At 42.1% G+C, this 18,361-nt stretch overlaps 1 protein-coding gene across 1 annotated transcript; it reads right to left on the reverse strand.

Moving 5' to 3' along the window:
- Positions 1-83: 83 nt before the first annotated feature.
- slc38a8a (solute carrier family 38 member 8a) lies at positions 84-17,317 on the reverse strand. The gene is made up of 10 exons (XM_072435149.1): positions 17,039-17,317; positions 15,785-15,983; positions 4,747-4,903; positions 3,794-3,898; positions 3,293-3,350; positions 2,087-2,201; positions 1,827-1,974; positions 1,308-1,510; positions 1,192-1,243; positions 84-494 (listed from the first exon to the last, which is right to left on the reverse strand). Exons 1-10 carry the CDS (start codon positions 17,234-17,236, stop codon positions 392-394), a joined length of 1,338 nt encoding a protein of 445 aa, XP_072291250.1. The 5' UTR covers positions 17,237-17,317; the 3' UTR covers positions 84-391.
- Positions 17,318-18,361: the final 1,044 nt, after the last annotated feature.

Genomic DNA, 18,361 nt, shown 5'->3' on the forward strand with positions numbered 1-18,361 from the left:
TTGTGTCGACTTTGTTTGATAAGATCCTAAAGTTAATACTCGAACATATGGGGAAAACACACTGAAAGATCAGAGAACCAAGATTTGCCCGGATCAATTCCTGAATATTTAATACAGTTTTGAATACATTTTTAAAAAGCATTTATTAAAAGAGAAAAGTAGATCACGCAATGACTACAAATAACTTAAAAAGCTACATGACCCATAATAACTTAAACAGTGACACACCCACATTATAGTACAGACTATTACAATAATCAGAGCGCAAGCTCACCCATGTGTGTACACTGTGTTATGAAAGTATAAATAGTTTAAAAAAATTAAATAATACAAAAATGTTCAGTTAAAGGCACTGGATTCGCCTTGGCTGTGGCAAGTCGTCTTCTTGCGGTCAGATCTTGTGCAGGAGCTGCATGACGGCGATGGTGGTGCTTTGGCCGAAGATGAAAGCGCCGCAGACCAGAGTCAGAGCCCCCCACGCGGTCAGGACCACTCTGAGGAGCACAGGTGAAGCACGTCACATGGTTCAGAGAAAACACTTATCAACCGCAGGGTAAATTGGGGGATGTTCAGATCAGACACAGAACAATTTTCACTTTTCGACATGCTTATTGGAAATATTTTGGACATAATTTTTCTTAAAGTCAGAAGATTTTTCTAAATACCAAACATTAACAGTTATGACATATTCTACATAAATGAATGATGATTAAAAGGAAAGTACATGCCATGTCATACATTTACCTTTACTACCTTCACTAGGATTCAGACTTATTGCATTTCCCATGTACCATTTAGCTTTTTAATTTACATCTGAAATCAGGTTATATTGGCTTCCATGATAATTCTGTCTGAAAGGCACACGGCCACATGAATGTCTGAGTCCTGGCATCTTAAAAGTAGCTTCCGAGTTAGGGAAATGTATGCGCATTCAGAAAGTACAGACTTTCTAGTGAGCATTGATTTCACATTATTGAGACTTTCCCTCAAATCCGCTTCAGAAGTTGGAGAGCGACCAAGGCTCAGTGAGTGCTTATTTCTTCACAGTCAAAGATTTGAGGCGGTAAACAAACAGACGCTGCCTGCTTATTAACTGCTGTCATATCGTTTCCGGCGGATCTCTATGGCTTTTCATCCAGATGTATATTTGCATGACATTAACATCTAAATGAGTTTCTTGGGTGCCCTCACCTGGTCTTAAAGGACACGGGCTCAGACTGCATGGCAAACATCAGACACAGACCTGTTCAAGCACAAAGTCAGTGTGGGCTTTATTGCATTTGAAACACGTCCACATGAGGACATACCAGGGAATATGAAGATGAAGAAGGCGCTGATGCCCCCGATCACACTGATGACTTTGCTGATGTCGGGGACGCACATGGCGATGAGGAGAGTGACTGTGATCCACAGGATGCTCAGGAGGTACCGGCTGCACCTCTCAAAGGCCTCGCTCACGGTCCCGGTCCGTCTCTGATGCCACCTCATCAATGGCTCCTGCATCACTGACCTGAGACCAGCACCAGACATGTCAATGTTGCTCAATTCATTTGTATTCAGACATGAATCTTCTCCTTCAGGGTGTGCCACAATCCTCTACCTTAATCTCACTCTTTGCAACATGAATATGAAAAATATAGTGTAATTCGAGGAGAATTTTGAGAGAGATATGGAATATTTCATAGTTTTTAGAGCAGAAGCACAGACGCTTTACCTTCAACATTTATATTACATTTGCTTCACATATTGCTCCTTATGTTTGCTACAGAAAGTCCCAGTGAGTGAGAATACACAAAGTCATACTACAGATGTGTGACTGTAAATACCGGCTGAGCAGCAGAATGATGGGATACACAGTGATGATGGACACTCCAAACAGCAGTCGGGCCACAACCATCATCATATCATGCCCAGCGTACGACATGAGAATGTCGGCCTTCACATCCTTTCCAAAGGTCAGGTACCCATAAACCCCTGCAACAACACGGATGATATTGCACATTTATACACCCAATTCAAAAAACACACTACTAATTGTTCAATAGATATTTTAGACTCATGCAAACAGGTACAAAACGATTTATACCAGTGAGTGAGTAGATGATGAGGCAGAAGATCATAGACAGCACCGAGATGAGGACCCAGTGGGAGAGTTTCTGGTTCTCCATGCTGCTGTATATGGCAATGGACGCCTCATGACACTTGAAAAAAAACAATGAGTTCAGTGAAAGAATGACAGCCCTGGTGCAGTAATCCAAGTTCACGCCCAATAAAGCATGTAAAAGAAACTACAATGTTCTGTTAAATCAAGCCCTTTACACAGTTTCACTTCACCGCTTGACATGGAGAAGTTTTTGGTTAGACCGCGCTCATGTATTTGAATGGGAGTGGGAGGTGAGGCTCCCTGTGCCTTGTTCCGCCTGATGTGTGAGCGATCAAGAGGAGCGGTGAGATGAGAAATTAAACCGGGACTATGACTGTGGGCTGAACAATGTGTCGCCTTGCAGCACAGAGGAGGTCAGGCTGCAGGCTCCTTATCCCCACTTGATCCCAGCTGCGGTGGGCCGGTTTAAATCCAACTTCCCCCTCAACGCCCCGCAGCTCGAAGGATCTCATCATCTCGCTTTTCAGCCTCTGCAATCACTCGGCCCGGGGGATTGTGTCTCCCAGCGCGTTTGTGTGTGAAAAGCACTGGCATCAATCTTTTTACACTTTTCCCCTCCTTTAGATTATCACATCCCAGTAGCCTCCTCCGGGCGTTACCGTGACAACTCGTGAGGTTACACATGGTCCGTCCCCTCCGGATCGACGGAATCATCGCTTACTCCTACTGTAAATGTGGACGGTTCGCACAGCCGGGCTCCCGTAGAGCTCGGCGCCAGATGACCTTTCACTGCACGAAAACACACGCCACAGACACAAAGCAGCTGCCAAAACCACCACTGAGAGGGAAAAAGCACTCACAATCGCCTCTATTGAGAGACGGATGAATACTGGGTCAATACAACAGCCCTGCGCCTTCACCGCTCAGCTTTTGGACCATGGTATTTTAGCAGGATCAATTTCAAAGACCAGAAAAACACTGCGAGTGAATTTATGTTTGCACAGTACTCACAAACATACTGAGCTTTCAAATGAATGACGTCGGGGAGTTGATGATTATAAATGATGAAGAATGTTTATACCTCTCAACAGAAACAAGAAAAACTGTTGTACTTGAATATTGAACAAGTTAAGCAAAGGGTGGGATGGAAAGACAGGGGTGTTAGGCTACAATCTCAGTTAATCTCACCTGGAAACCAAAGCAGATGGTTGGGACGGCGCTGAACATTGAGGCCAGCGAACCGGTTCTGAAACATTGATAACATTTTAACTATTACGTGACCAAGTTATTGAAGTGCATAATACGGGTTAGATTTTCATTATTATTTTTTTAATGTACCTAGTTTCCCTGGTTTATATTTGACTTTGTTCAAGGTTATCGTTTCACTTGCTGGAACATGAGCCGCAGATGTGACATACACAGAGGCAAATCCATAAAACGTGTCTAATTTACATATTAGAAATTACATGACAAATTAAAAAAAAAATCTTAAAGGAATGTTTAAAATGTCTGAAAAATGTGATCTTTGTGCTTGTATAGACTTCTCTTTCTAAAACCTCCACTTGACTGGTATAAAACTATGATCAATATTTTCCACAGGTGCCACCAGAAATGAAGAAACTATTACAAGAACATAAAATAAAACCCATCATATCAGACACACTAGACTTTTTATGAACAGAAACATACCCAGAACTGAGCAGAGACGTGGAGCGGATCAGGACAGAGGGCATGGTGTAGTATTTGACGATGATGGCGACGGTCAGGTAGGTAGCGGCAAAAGTGCCTAAAACACTGAAAGAGGACAAAGACAGATGGGCCCTTTAGGCGTGAATGAGCGAGGTTAATTGTAAAGGGTGTGTGCGTTACTGAAGGGGAACAGCAGGGGTCAGCGCTCCAGAGGGGTCACAACACCGATCATTTATCCATTCTATACTGTACGTTACTGAGAGAAAGCCCCCGTCTGCACAGTGTACAAGAGCAGTGTGATGATCTAGATTTGATATACTTGGTATCAAATATTTGGGCAATCCATCTCAATAATGATATTCAAAAATATTACACCCCCAACCACAAAAGGGCAGAACTTTATACCCTAGTTTGGGAGATTACACTAGACATTTCTCTCGTCTCTTGTTGAAGTCATTTTTAATAGTTTTAATTATAGACTACCGGTATTCTAATTTTGCATATCCCCAACACAACAATTGCAATGAAAGACAAGAAAAATAAAGCAGCACCAGAATCAGAGTTGACAAGTGAAATTACGCACTAAACACTGTCATAAAAACTGAAAATCAGAGGGGAGAGACTATTGTGTGTCTTGGAGTAATTGAGTGTAGCGATGTCACAGTACAACATTTTAGTCTTACAGTTGTGAAAAGCAATATCCTTTTTCGATTATTCACGATAATTTACAGTAGATCATGACAGCAGTGAAATCCTTAATTTAGTTTCATTCACACCAGCATTATGAAGTTTTCTAAATGAGTAAGTAAAGTTAAGAAAGAAGAAAAAATGGTTTAGAGGTTCAGAGCACAGATTGACTTGTTGAATTTCACTTTTTAAAATCGTGAATAATATTGGTAATGATTCAGCGCTTAATAATAATTATTTTTTTTAAAGTGACAATTGTGACTGACCTGATGTATTTCTGGACCCCGATCTCTTTGGGGATGGACATGGGTAAGATGAGGAACAGACACAGCAGCACCAGGGCCAAGTGTCGGTCTGTGTACCAGCGGTAAGGCATCTCGGAGCCGGGCAGCCCAGTCACCACCTCATACAAGGAGCCGCACACTGTCCGCAGCACAAAACACACAGTCAACTGCGCCACAAAACATCACACAGTCAACTACACCACAAAACATCACACAGTCAACTACACCACAAAACATCACACAGTCAACTGTACCACAAAACATCACACAGTCAACTACACCACAAAACATCACACAGTCAACTACACCACAAAACATCACACAGTCAACTACACCACAAAACATCACACAGTCAACTACACCACAAAACATCACACAGTCAACTGCACCACAAAACATCACACAGTCAACTGCACCACAAAACATCACACAGTCAAATGCACCACAAAACATCACACAGTCAACTACACCACAAAACATCACACAGTCAACTACACCACAAAACATCACACAGTCAACTACACCACAAAACATCACACAGTCAACTACACCACAAAACATCACACAGTCAACTACACCACAAAACATCACACAGTCAACTGCACCACAAAACATCACACAGTCAACTACACCACAAAACATCACACAGTCAACTACACCACAAAACATCACACAGTCAACTACACCACAAAACATCACACAGTCAACTACACCACAAAACATCACAGTCAACTACACCACAAAACATCACACAGTCAACTACACCACAAAACATCACACAGTCAACTACACCACAAAACATCACACAGTCAACTACACCACAAAACATAACACAGTCAACTACACCACAAAACATAACAGTCAACTACACCACAAAACATCACACAGTCAACTACACCACAAAACATAACAGTCAACTACACCACAAAACATAACACAGTCAACTACACCACAAAACATCACACAGTCAACTGCACCACAAAACATCACACAGTCAACTACACCACAAAACATCACACAGTCAACTGCACCACAAAACATCACACAGTCAACTACACCACAAAACATCACACAGTCACCACAAAACATCACACAGTCAACTGCACCACAAAACACACAGTCAACTACACCACAAAACATCACACAGTCAACTACACCACAAAACATCACACAGTCAACTACACCACAAAACATCACACAGTCAACTGCACCACAAAACATCACACAGTCAACTACACCACAAAACATCACACAGTCAACTGCACCACAAAACATCACACAGTCAACTGCACCACAAAACATCACACAGTCAACTACACCACAAAACATCACACAGTCAACTACACCACAAAACATCACACAGTCAACTACACCACAAAACATCACACAGTCAACTACACCACAAAACATCACACAGTCAACTACACCACAAAACATAACACAGTCAACTACACCACAAAACATAACAGTCAACTACACCACAAAACATCACACAGTCAACTACACCACAAAACATAACAGTCAACTACACCACAAAACATAACACAGTCAACTACACCACAAAACATCACACAGTCAACTGCACCACAAAACATCACACAGTCAACTACACCACAAAACATCACACAGTCAACTGCACCACAAAACATCACACAGTCAACTACACCACAAAACATCACACAGTCACCACAAAACATCACACAGTCAACTGCACCACAAAACACACAGTCAACTACACCACAAAACATCACACAGTCAACTACACCACAAAACATCACACAGTCAACTACACCACAAAACATCACACAGTCAACTGCACCACAAAACATCACACAGTCAACTACACCACAAAACATCACACAGTCAACTACACCACAAAACATCACACAGTCAACTACACCACAAAACATCACACAGTCAACTACACCACAAAACATCACACAGTCAACTGCACCACAAAACATCACACAGTCAACTGCACCACAAAACACACAGTCAACTGCACCACAAAACATCACACAGTCAACTGCACCACAAAACATCACACAGTCAACTGCACCACAAAACATCACACAGTCAACTACACCACAAAACATCACACAGTCAACTACACCACAAAACATCACACAGTCAACTACACCACAAAACATCACACAGTCAACTACACCACAAAACATCACACAGTCAACTACACCACAAAACACAGTCAACTACACCACAAAACATCACACAGTCAACTACACCACAAAACATCACACAGTCAACTACACCACAAAACATCACACAGTCAACTACACCACAAAACATCACACAGTCAACTACACCACATCTGGTCCCTCATCTGCCTGAAGAGTGGGTCCAGCTCCAGTCTCCTTGTGTCCGTCTGTCCGTCTGTGAGAGTCGGATCTCTCCTTCACTGGAACTCCTCCAGGTTTCTACGTTTTTTTCCCAAAGAGGTTTTTTTTTGTAGTTTTTCCTGGCCGAGAAGGAGAGTCTAAGGACAGAGGACCCTGGGACATCGTCCCTCGCCACCACAGACATTGTTGATTCATTTCTCCCTGTGGCCCTCAGAGGCAACTGTTGTTGTGATTTTGGGCCTTACAAAAATAAATTGATTTGATTTGATTTGACCACAAAACATCACACGGTCAACTACACCACAAAACATCACACAGTCAACTACACCACAAAACATCACACAGTCAACTACACCACAAGACACACAGTCAACTGCACCACAAAACATCACACAGTCAACTACACCACAAAACATCACACAGTCAACTGCACCACAAAACATCACACAGTCAACTACACCACAAAACATCACACAGTCAACTACACCACAAAACATCACACAGTCAACTACACCACAAAACACAGTCAACTACACCACAAAACATCACACAGTAAACTACACCACAAAACATCACACAGTCAACTGCACCACAAAACATCACACAGTCAACTGCACCACAAAACACACAGTCAACTGCACCACAAAACATCACACAGTCAACTGCACCACAAAACATCACACAGTCAACTGCACCACAAAACATCACACAGTCAACTACACCACAAAACATCACACAGTCAACTGCACCACAAAACATCACACAGTCAACTACACCACAAAACATCACACAGTCAACTACACCACAAAACATCACACAGTCAACTACACCACAAAACACAGTCAACTACACCACAAAACATCACACAGTCAACTACACCACAAAACATCACACAGTCAACTACACCACAAAACATCACACAGTCAACTACACCACAAAACATCACACAGTCAACTACACCACAAAACATCACACAGTCAACTACACCACAAAACATCACACAGTCAACTGCACCACAAAACATCACACAGTCAACTACACCACAAAACATCACACAGTCACCACAAAACATCACACAGTCAACTGCACCACAAAACATCACACAGTCAACTACACCACAAAACATCACACAGTCAACTACACCACAAAACATCACACAGTCAACTACACCACAAAACATCACACAGTCAACTACACCACAAAACATCACACAGTCAACTACACCACAAAACATCACACAGTCAACTACACCACAAAACATCACACAGTCAACTACACCACAAAACATCACACAGTCAACTGCACCACAAAACACACAGTCAACTACACCACAAAACATCACACAGTCAACTACACCACAAAACATCACACAGTCAACTACACCACAAAACACACAGTCAACTACACCACAAAACATCACACAGTCAACTACACCACAAAACATCACAGTCAACTACACCACAAAACATCACACAGTCAACTACACCACAAAACACACAGTCAACTGCACCACAAAACATCACACAGTCAACTGCACCACAAAACACACAGTCAACTGCACCACAAAACATCACACAGTCAACAGCACCACAAAACAACACACAGTCAACTACACCACAAAACATCACACAGTCAACTGCACCACAAAACATCACACAGTCAACTACACCACAAAACATCACACAGTCAACTACACCACAAAACATCACACAGTCAACTACACCACAAAACATCACACAGTCAACTACACCACAAAACATCACACAGTCAACTACACCACAAAACACACAGTCAACTACACCACAAAACATCACACAGTCAACTACACCACAAAACATCACACGGTCAACTACACCACAAAACATCACACAGTCAACTACACCACAAAACATCACACAGTCAACTACACCACAAGACACACAGTCAACTGCACCACAAAACATCACACAGTCAACTACACCACAAAACATCACACAGTCAACTGCACCACAAAACATCACACAGTCAACTACACCACAAAACATCACACAGTCAACTACACCACAAAACACACAGTCAACTACACCACAAAACATCACAGTCAACTACACCACAAAACATCACAGTCAACTACACCACAAAACATCACACAGTCAACTACACCACAAAACACAGTCAACTACACCACAAAACATCACACAGTCAACTACACCACAAAACACAGTCAACTACACCACAAAACATCACACAGTCAACTACACCACAAAACATCACACAGTCAACTACACCACAAAACATCACACAGTCAACTACACCACAAAACACACAGTCAACTACACCACAAAACATCACACAGTCAACTACACCACAAAACATCACACGGTCAACTACACCACAAAACATCACACAGTCAACTACACCACAAAACATCACACAGTCAACTACACCACAAGACACACAGTCAACTGCACCACAAAACATCACACAGTCAACTACACCACAAAACATCACACAGTCAACTGCACCACAAAACATCACACAGTCAACTACACCACAAAACATCACACAGTCAACTACACCACAAAACACACAGTCAACTACACCACAAAACATCACAGTCAACTACACCACAAAACATCACAGTCAACTACACCACAAAACATCACACAGTCAACTACACCACAAAACACAGTCAACTACACCACAAAACATCACACAGTAAACTACACCACAAAACATCACACAGTCAACTGCACCACAAAACATCACACAGTCAACTGCACCACAAAACATCACACAGTCAACTACACCACAAAACATCACACAGTCAACTGCACCACAAAACATCACACAGTCAACTACACCACAAAACATCACACAGTCAACTACACCACAAAACATCACACAGTCAACTACACCACAAAACATCACACAGTCAACTGCACCACAAAACATCACACAGTCAACTACACCACAAAACATCACACAGTCAACTGCACCACAAAACATCACACAGTCAACTGCACCACAAAACATCACACAGTCAACTGCACCACAAAACATCACACAGTCAACTACACCACAAAACATCACACAGTCAACTGCACCACAAAACATCACACAGTCAACTACACCACAAAACATCACACAGTCAACTACACCACAAAACATCACACAGTCAACTACACCACAAAACACAGTCAACTACACCACAAAACATCACACAGTCAACTACACCACAAAACATCACACAGTCAACTACACCACAAAACACACAGTCAACTACACCACAAAACATCACACAGTCAACTACACCACAAAACATCACACGGTCAACTACACCACAAAACATCACACAGTCAACTACACCACAAAACATCACACAGTCAACTACACCACAAGACACACAGTCAACTGCACCACAAAACATCACACAGTCAACTACACCACAAAACATCACACAGTCAACTGCACCACAAAACATCACACAGTCAACTACACCACAAAACATCACACAGTCAACTACACCACAAAACACAGTCAACTACACCACAAAACATCACACAGTAAACTACACCACAAAACATCACACAGTCAACTGCACCACAAAACATCACACAGTCAACTGCACCACAAAACACACAGTCAACTGCACCACAAAACATCACACAGTCAACTGCACCACAAAACATCACACAGTCAACTGCACCACAAAACATCACACAGTCAACTACACCACAAAACATCACACAGTCAACTGCACCACAAAACATCACACAGTCAACTGCACCACAAAACATCACACAGTCAACTACACCACAAAACATCACACAGTCAACTACACCACAAAACATCACACAGTCAACTACACCACAAAACACAGTCAACTACACCACAAAACACAGTCAACTACACCACAAAACATCACACAGTCAACTACACCACAAAACATCACACAGTCAACTACACCACAAAACATCACACAGTCAACTACACCACAAAACATCACACAGTCAACTACACCACAAAACATCACACAGTCAACTGCACCACAAAACATCACACAGTCAACTACACCACAAAACATCACACAGTCACCACAAAACATCACACAGTCAACTGCACCACAAAACATCACACAGTCAACTACACCACAAAACATCACACAGTCAACTACACCACAAAACATCACACAGTCAACTACACCACAAAACATCACACAGTCAACTACACCACAAAACATCACACAGTCAACTACACCACAAAACATCACACAGTCAACTACACCACAAAACATCACACAGTCAACTACACCACAAAACATCACACAGTCAACTACACCACAAAACATCACACAGTCAACTACACCACAAAACATCACACAGTCAACTGCACCACAAAACACACAGTCAACTACACCACAAAACATCACACAGTCAACTACACCACAAAACACACAGTCAACTACACCACAAAACACACAGTCAACTACACCACAAAACATCACACAGTCAACTACACCACAAAACATCACAGTCAACTACACCACAAAACATCACACAGTCAACTACACCACAAAACACACAGTCAACTGCACCACAAAACATCACACAGTCAACTACACCACAAAACATCACACAGTCAACTACACCACAAAACATCACACAGTCAACTACACCACAAAACATCACACAGTCAACTGCACCACAAAACACACAGTCAACTACACCACAAAACATCACACAGTCAACTACACCACAAAACACACAGTCAACTACACCACAAAACATCACACAGTCAACTACACCACAAAACATCACAGTCAACTACACCACAAAACATCACACAGTCAACTACACCACAAAACACACAGTCAACTGCACCACAAAACATCACACAGTCAACTGCACCACAAAACACACAGTCAACTGCACCACAAAACATCACACAGTCAACAGCACCACAAAACATCACACAGTCAACTACACCACAAAACATCACACAGTCAACTGCACCACAAAACATCACACAGTCAACTACACCACAAAACATCACACAGTCAACTACACCACAAAACATCACACAGTCAACTACACCACAAAACATCACACAGTCAACTACACCACAAAACATCACACAGTCAACTACACCACAAAACACACAGTCAACTACACCACAAAACATCACACAGTCAACTACACCACAAAACATCACACGGTCAACTACACCACAAAACATCACACAGTCAACTACACCACAAAACATCACACAGTCAACTACACCACAAGACACACAGTCAACTGCACCACAAAACATCACACAGTCAACTACACCACAAAACATCACACAGTCAACTACACCACAAAACACACAGTCAACTACACCACAAAACATCACAGTCAACTACACCACAAAACATCACAGTCAACTACACCACAAAACATCACACAGTCAACTACACCACAAAACACAGTCAACTACACCACAAAACATCACACAGTAAACTACACCACAAAACATCACACAGTCAACTGCACCACAAAACATCACACAGTCAACTGCACCACAAAACATCACACAGTCAACTGCACCACAAAACATCACACAGTCAACTGCACCACAAAACATCACACAGTCAACTACACCACAAAACATCACACAGTCAACTACACCACAAAACATCACACAGTCAACTACACCACAAAACACAGTCAACTACACCACAAAACATCACACAGTCAACTACACCACAAAACATCACACAGTCAACTACACCACAAAACATCACACAGTCAACTACACCACAAAACATCACACAGTCAACTACACCACAAAACATCACACAGTCAACTGCACCACAAAACATCACACAGTCAACTACACCACAAAACATCACACAGTCAACTGCACCACAAAACATCACACAGTCAACTGCACCACAAAACATCACACAGTCAACTGCACCACAAAACATCACACAGTCAACTGCACCACAAAACATCACACAGTCAACTGCACCACAAAACATCACACAGTCAACTGCACCACAAAACATCACACAGTCAACTACACCACAAAACATCACACAGTCAACTACACCACAAAACATCACACAGTCAACTACACCACAAAACACAGTCAACTACACCACAAAACATCACACAGTCAACTACACCACAAAACATCACACAGTCAACTACACCACAAAACATCACACAGTCAACTACACCACAAAACATCACACAGTCAACTACACCACAAAACATCACACAGTCAACTGCACCACAAAACATCACACAGTCAACTACACCACAAAACATCACACAATCAACTGCACCACAAAACATCACACAGTCAACTACACCACAAAACATCACACAGTCACCACAAAACATCACACAATCAACTGCACCACAAAACATCACACGGTCAACTACACCACAAAACATCACACAGTCAACTACACCACAAAACATCACACAGTCAACTACACCACAAGACACACAGTCAACTGCACCACAAAACATCACACAGTCAACTACACCACAAAACATCACACAGTCAACTACACCACAAAACACACAGTCAACTACACCACAAAACATCACAGTCAACTACACCACAAAACATCACAGTCAACTACACCACAAAACATCACACAGTCAACTACACCACAAAACACAGTCAACTACACCACAAAACATCACACAGTAAACTACACCACAAAACATCACACAGTCAACTGCACCACAAAACATCACACAGTCAACTGCACCACAAAACATCACACAGTCAACTGCACCACAAAACATCACACAGTCAACTGCACCACAAAACATCACACAGTCAACTACACCACAAAACATCACACAGTCAACTACACCACAAAACATCACACAGTCAACTACACCACAAAACACAGTCAACTACACCACAAAACATCACACAGTCAACTACACCACAAAACATCACACAGTCAACTACACCACAAAACATCACACAGTCAACTACACCACAAAACATCACACAGTCAACTACACCACAAAACATCACACAGTCAACTACACCACAAAACATCACACAGTCAACTGCACCACAAAACATCACACAGTCAACTACACCACAAAACATCACACAGTCAACTGCACCACAAAACATCACACAGTCAACTGCACCACAAAACATCACACAGTCAACTGCACCACAAAACATCACACAGTCAACTGCACCACAAAACATCACACAGTCAACTGCACCACAAAACATCACACAGTCAACTACACCACAAAACATCACACAGTCAACTACACCACAAAACACAGTCAACTACACCACAAAACATCACACAGTCAACTACACCACAAAACATCACACAGTCAACTACACCACAAAACATCACACAGTCAACTACACCACAAAACATCACACAGTCAACTACACCACAAAACATCACACAGTCAACTGCACCACAAAACATCACACAGTCAACTACACCACAAAACATCACACAATCAACTGCACCACAAAACATCACACAGTCAACTACACCACAAAACATCACACAGTCACCACAAAACATCACACAGTCAACTACACCACAAAACATCACACAGTCAACTACACCACAAAACATCACACAGTCAACTACACCACAAAACATCACACAGTCAACTACACCACAAAACATCACACAGTCAACTACACCACAAAACATCACACAGTCAACTACACCACAAAACATCACACAGTCAACTACACCACAAAACACACAGTCAACTACACCACAAAACATCACACAGTCAACTACACCACAAAACACACAGTCAACTACACCACAAAACACACAGTCAACTACACCACAAAACATCACACAGTCAACTACACCACAAAACATCACAGTCAACTACACCACAAAACATCACACAGTCAACTACACCACAAAACACACAGTCAACTACACCACAAAACACACAGTCAACTACACCATTTCTCACAAACACAGAGTCAGACAACGTCACGAGCGAGGTGCTTCAGGAATAGAAATCTGTGGGTGTGGTTCCTTAGGTTTCCTACATTCGTATTTATAATGTTTAAATGTCAATCGACTCACTAAAACCCACACACTTTCAAAAGGAACTCAGTTAATTCATTATGAGCGACTTTTTCAAGGAATATTAATTAAAAGTGATATTTGAATCTAAGAGGTCAAAGTAAAAATGTTGCGAAACACTAAACTTATGAACGCTGTGTGATACAGAACACAGTGAAAATGGATTTTTAAAAGATTATAGAATAGCGGCTCAAAACTAAATAGAATGAGAACCAATAGGATATGACCACAGCATCGTTATATCAATCAATAAATATGTATGGTGAAAATAAATGCATCTTATATTGAATTAGCTATATAAATAAGGACTTTGTTTCCCTAGTTTTGAGAAGTTTATAACGTAACATACATAAAAAGGTATTTCCACAAGTTTTTTACAGTCATTTTCAACTTTGTTTCAGCTTTTCTTCACAAACTGGGATAAAACTAAGACAAATATGCTTCATCTACAAGCTGTGATAATAATTAAAAAAAAAACATTAAAAAAAGCTTTAAGAAAACAGTGAGTGAAAAACTAGTGAGTGAAAAACTAACAAATAAAATGATTTTTTTAGTGTCATCATTTGCAGCTCACGTTTCTCCAGCTGGTCGTTGACGATGACGAGGAAGGCCACGGCGATCATGAAGAGGTTAAAGACGAAGCAGAACTCGCACAGCTGCCCGATGGCGGCGCCGCACACCTCCTTGACCACGGCCTGGTACGTGCAGCGCCCGCTGACCGACGACGAGTAGCCCAGGATGATCAGCCCGCTCACCAGGAACACCAGCGAGATCTGACCCGGGACAAAGTTACACCGAGGAGCGGAGCGGGGCCAAAAGTACAGGCCTCGCTTTCAGTTTGTACAGTAAAGTAAAGTTCTCATCGACAATATTTGACCTAAAACGAAGCATGTTCTTTTGTTGTCGACACATGTGTAATCTAATCACGATCAAATACTTTCAAATGATCAGCTTGTTTTTAATCTACAGTCAATCTTCTGTCAGTAAAAGCAGATGTTGAGTTCAGACTTTGGAGCAAGAAGTTGAACGTATTTGTGTGTTAAATGCAACAGATTTAAAAGTCTGTCTTCTTTAAGAAATCAACATTTTTAAAGCGACATATTTATTCATTTTAGTAAGAAAATGTTTAATTCAATGTTAACGGTGTAATTGTGCCATATTACTCATGCAGTGCGGTGTGAAGTGAAGTCACATTCCTGATCGTGGAAGAAGATGTTGCTCAAACTTTCCCAACATGATTTTTTGCAGCTGAAAAACTTTGTATCATTTGTTCGAAAAAGGACTAGAAACTCAGTATCTTAGGGGTAAATCACAACTGTTTAGCTTAATGGTTGTGGGCAGGATCCGATTAAAAGGCCTCAAACACAACTTAGGCTTGAACAGCTCATTAGCCATGTCCAGGGTCAACGTGATTAAAGCAGAGGTCAGGCCCAGGCATGACCTTTGACTCAAGAAGAATGGAAATGAGGAGGAAAGTGTTGCATTTTTCTATCTCTTATTCAAACACTTTGCAGAAATCCGACTGGCAGCTCATCTTTACTCAGCAGAAACAACAGAATAAAGTCTAAACTTTATGCAAAGTCACAAAATAAGTTGTAGGAAATTTAAAAAGAATACAGGTAAAACAATAAGAAATACGTTTTTTCATGCTACAATTTTGACTATTTCAAGTTTGTTTTATGCATGATCCATCCACATTGTTAAGTTTGTCTAACCCTGTGATATTTATCTACAGCTTTAATTTGGAGTAAAATATATGAAATATAAAGTGAATTCGGCCTGTATTTGTACCGGTCAGTGTTGAAGAATTAGAATAAGATGTGCCCACCAGCTCCACAGTGACAGCCCCGCGGATGCCTCCAGCCTTGTCGAAAGCCCAGGGGAAGTTGAGCAGTCCCGCTCCCAGGGCAGACTTGAGCATGATGAACACGGCCCCCATGGAGCCCAGCCGGGGCCCCGAGTCCAGCGGGGGCTTGTTGGAGGCGGACGCCAGCAGGCTGATGCTTTCCCGGGCCAACTCCTCCATCTTAGGCGACGCACAGAGCCGCGACCACCTGTCACCTCATGCAGATGCGCTGGAAGTGAGGAGAGGGTCACTTCTGTCCCTGTGTCCAGCCTGTGTCCAGCCTGTGTCCAGCCTGTGTCCAGCCTGTGTCCAGCCTGTGTCCAGCCTGTGTCCAGGGCAGTGGGACACACTCTCCTCAGGTCACCGTCTGTTCTCTCACATTCGAGTCTGAGGAGTCCGGGCCCTGAGGAGGAGCGGAGGGTGTGGCCCACTGGAGGAGGTGACACTTTTACAGTTGTTACCAATTATCAGCTATTTGATGACGTGAGGGTCAATATGGTGCCGAATGTACAATACACGCATCTTTTTGTTCATATGTTATGCTGTGATGGCCAATTGCTTTCTACAAATTGCATAATGACCTTCTGAGAGCCTAATGACGTCACCAACTATTACAGAAGATATAATTAGGCCCGAGCGCCTTTGGGGAGAGGCCGAGTTCCGGAAGTGCGACGAAATCGAGCGCAAAGCGTTCGCCTGCTTCAAACAGTCACTAACGCACTCGTCCTCTCGTGCACGTCCCGTGCATAATGATGAGTAGTGAAAAAATTGAACATCATCGTTGTAAATAGCGGAAGCTCACTTAAACGAGCGTTTGTCATCCGCATGTAACGTTTCAGATTCACTCACTAATGTGTTCCCCAGCTCGTGCATGTTCCGTGCATATGGACATGTAATATAAAGATGTCACATTATTACTGTATAGAGGGCCAATAACACAAAGTGGGCGGAGCCCGCTCCAAATGAACGAAATTGCCGTCAGTGACCAGGGACCCACACCATGAGGTAGGAAAGTGCGAGCATTTTCTGAAAATGTATCCCGGTAGTTGATGATATTTGAAAAATGGGAAACATTGTTTTCGCATTAGAATAATCTTGTTTCTTTCTTCTTCGTTTTTCTTTCTTCTTGGCACTAACCAAGAAGAACTAACAGACTACTTTACAAAATACACATTCGAACAGAATGTGGGCGGGGCTGGTGGGTCAGGCAATAAAAATCGTGCCTCTCTAGTTCTAGCAATCTCATTTTTCTAAATTTGTAAAATTCAGCGTGTCAGCGCTCCCAAATGTACAACAAATTGATCA

Source organism: Eucyclogobius newberryi, unplaced genomic scaffold, assembly GCF_026437365.1.
Source record: "Eucyclogobius newberryi isolate DKJ021-1_F unplaced genomic scaffold, fEucNew1.0.hap1 SCAF_7, whole genome shotgun sequence".
Lineage (NCBI taxonomy): Eukaryota > Metazoa > Chordata > Actinopteri > Gobiiformes > Gobiidae > Eucyclogobius > Eucyclogobius newberryi.

Excerpts from the sequence above, each read along its gene's own strand:
- slc38a8a (XM_072435149.1), bottom strand. The coding sequence starts at position 17,236 with ATGGAGGAGTTGGCCCGGGAAAGCATCAGCCTGCTGGCGTCCGCCTCC. Across the intron at positions 15,984-17,038 it reads GGGCTGTCACTGTGGAGCTG|ATCTCGCTGGTGTTCCTGGT; the intron begins GTGGGCACATCT and ends GTCCCGGGTCAG. Across the intron at positions 2,202-3,292 it reads CCATCTGCTTTGGTTTCCAG|TGTCATGAGGCGTCCATTGC; the intron begins GTGAGATTAACT and ends TTTTTTTTCAAG.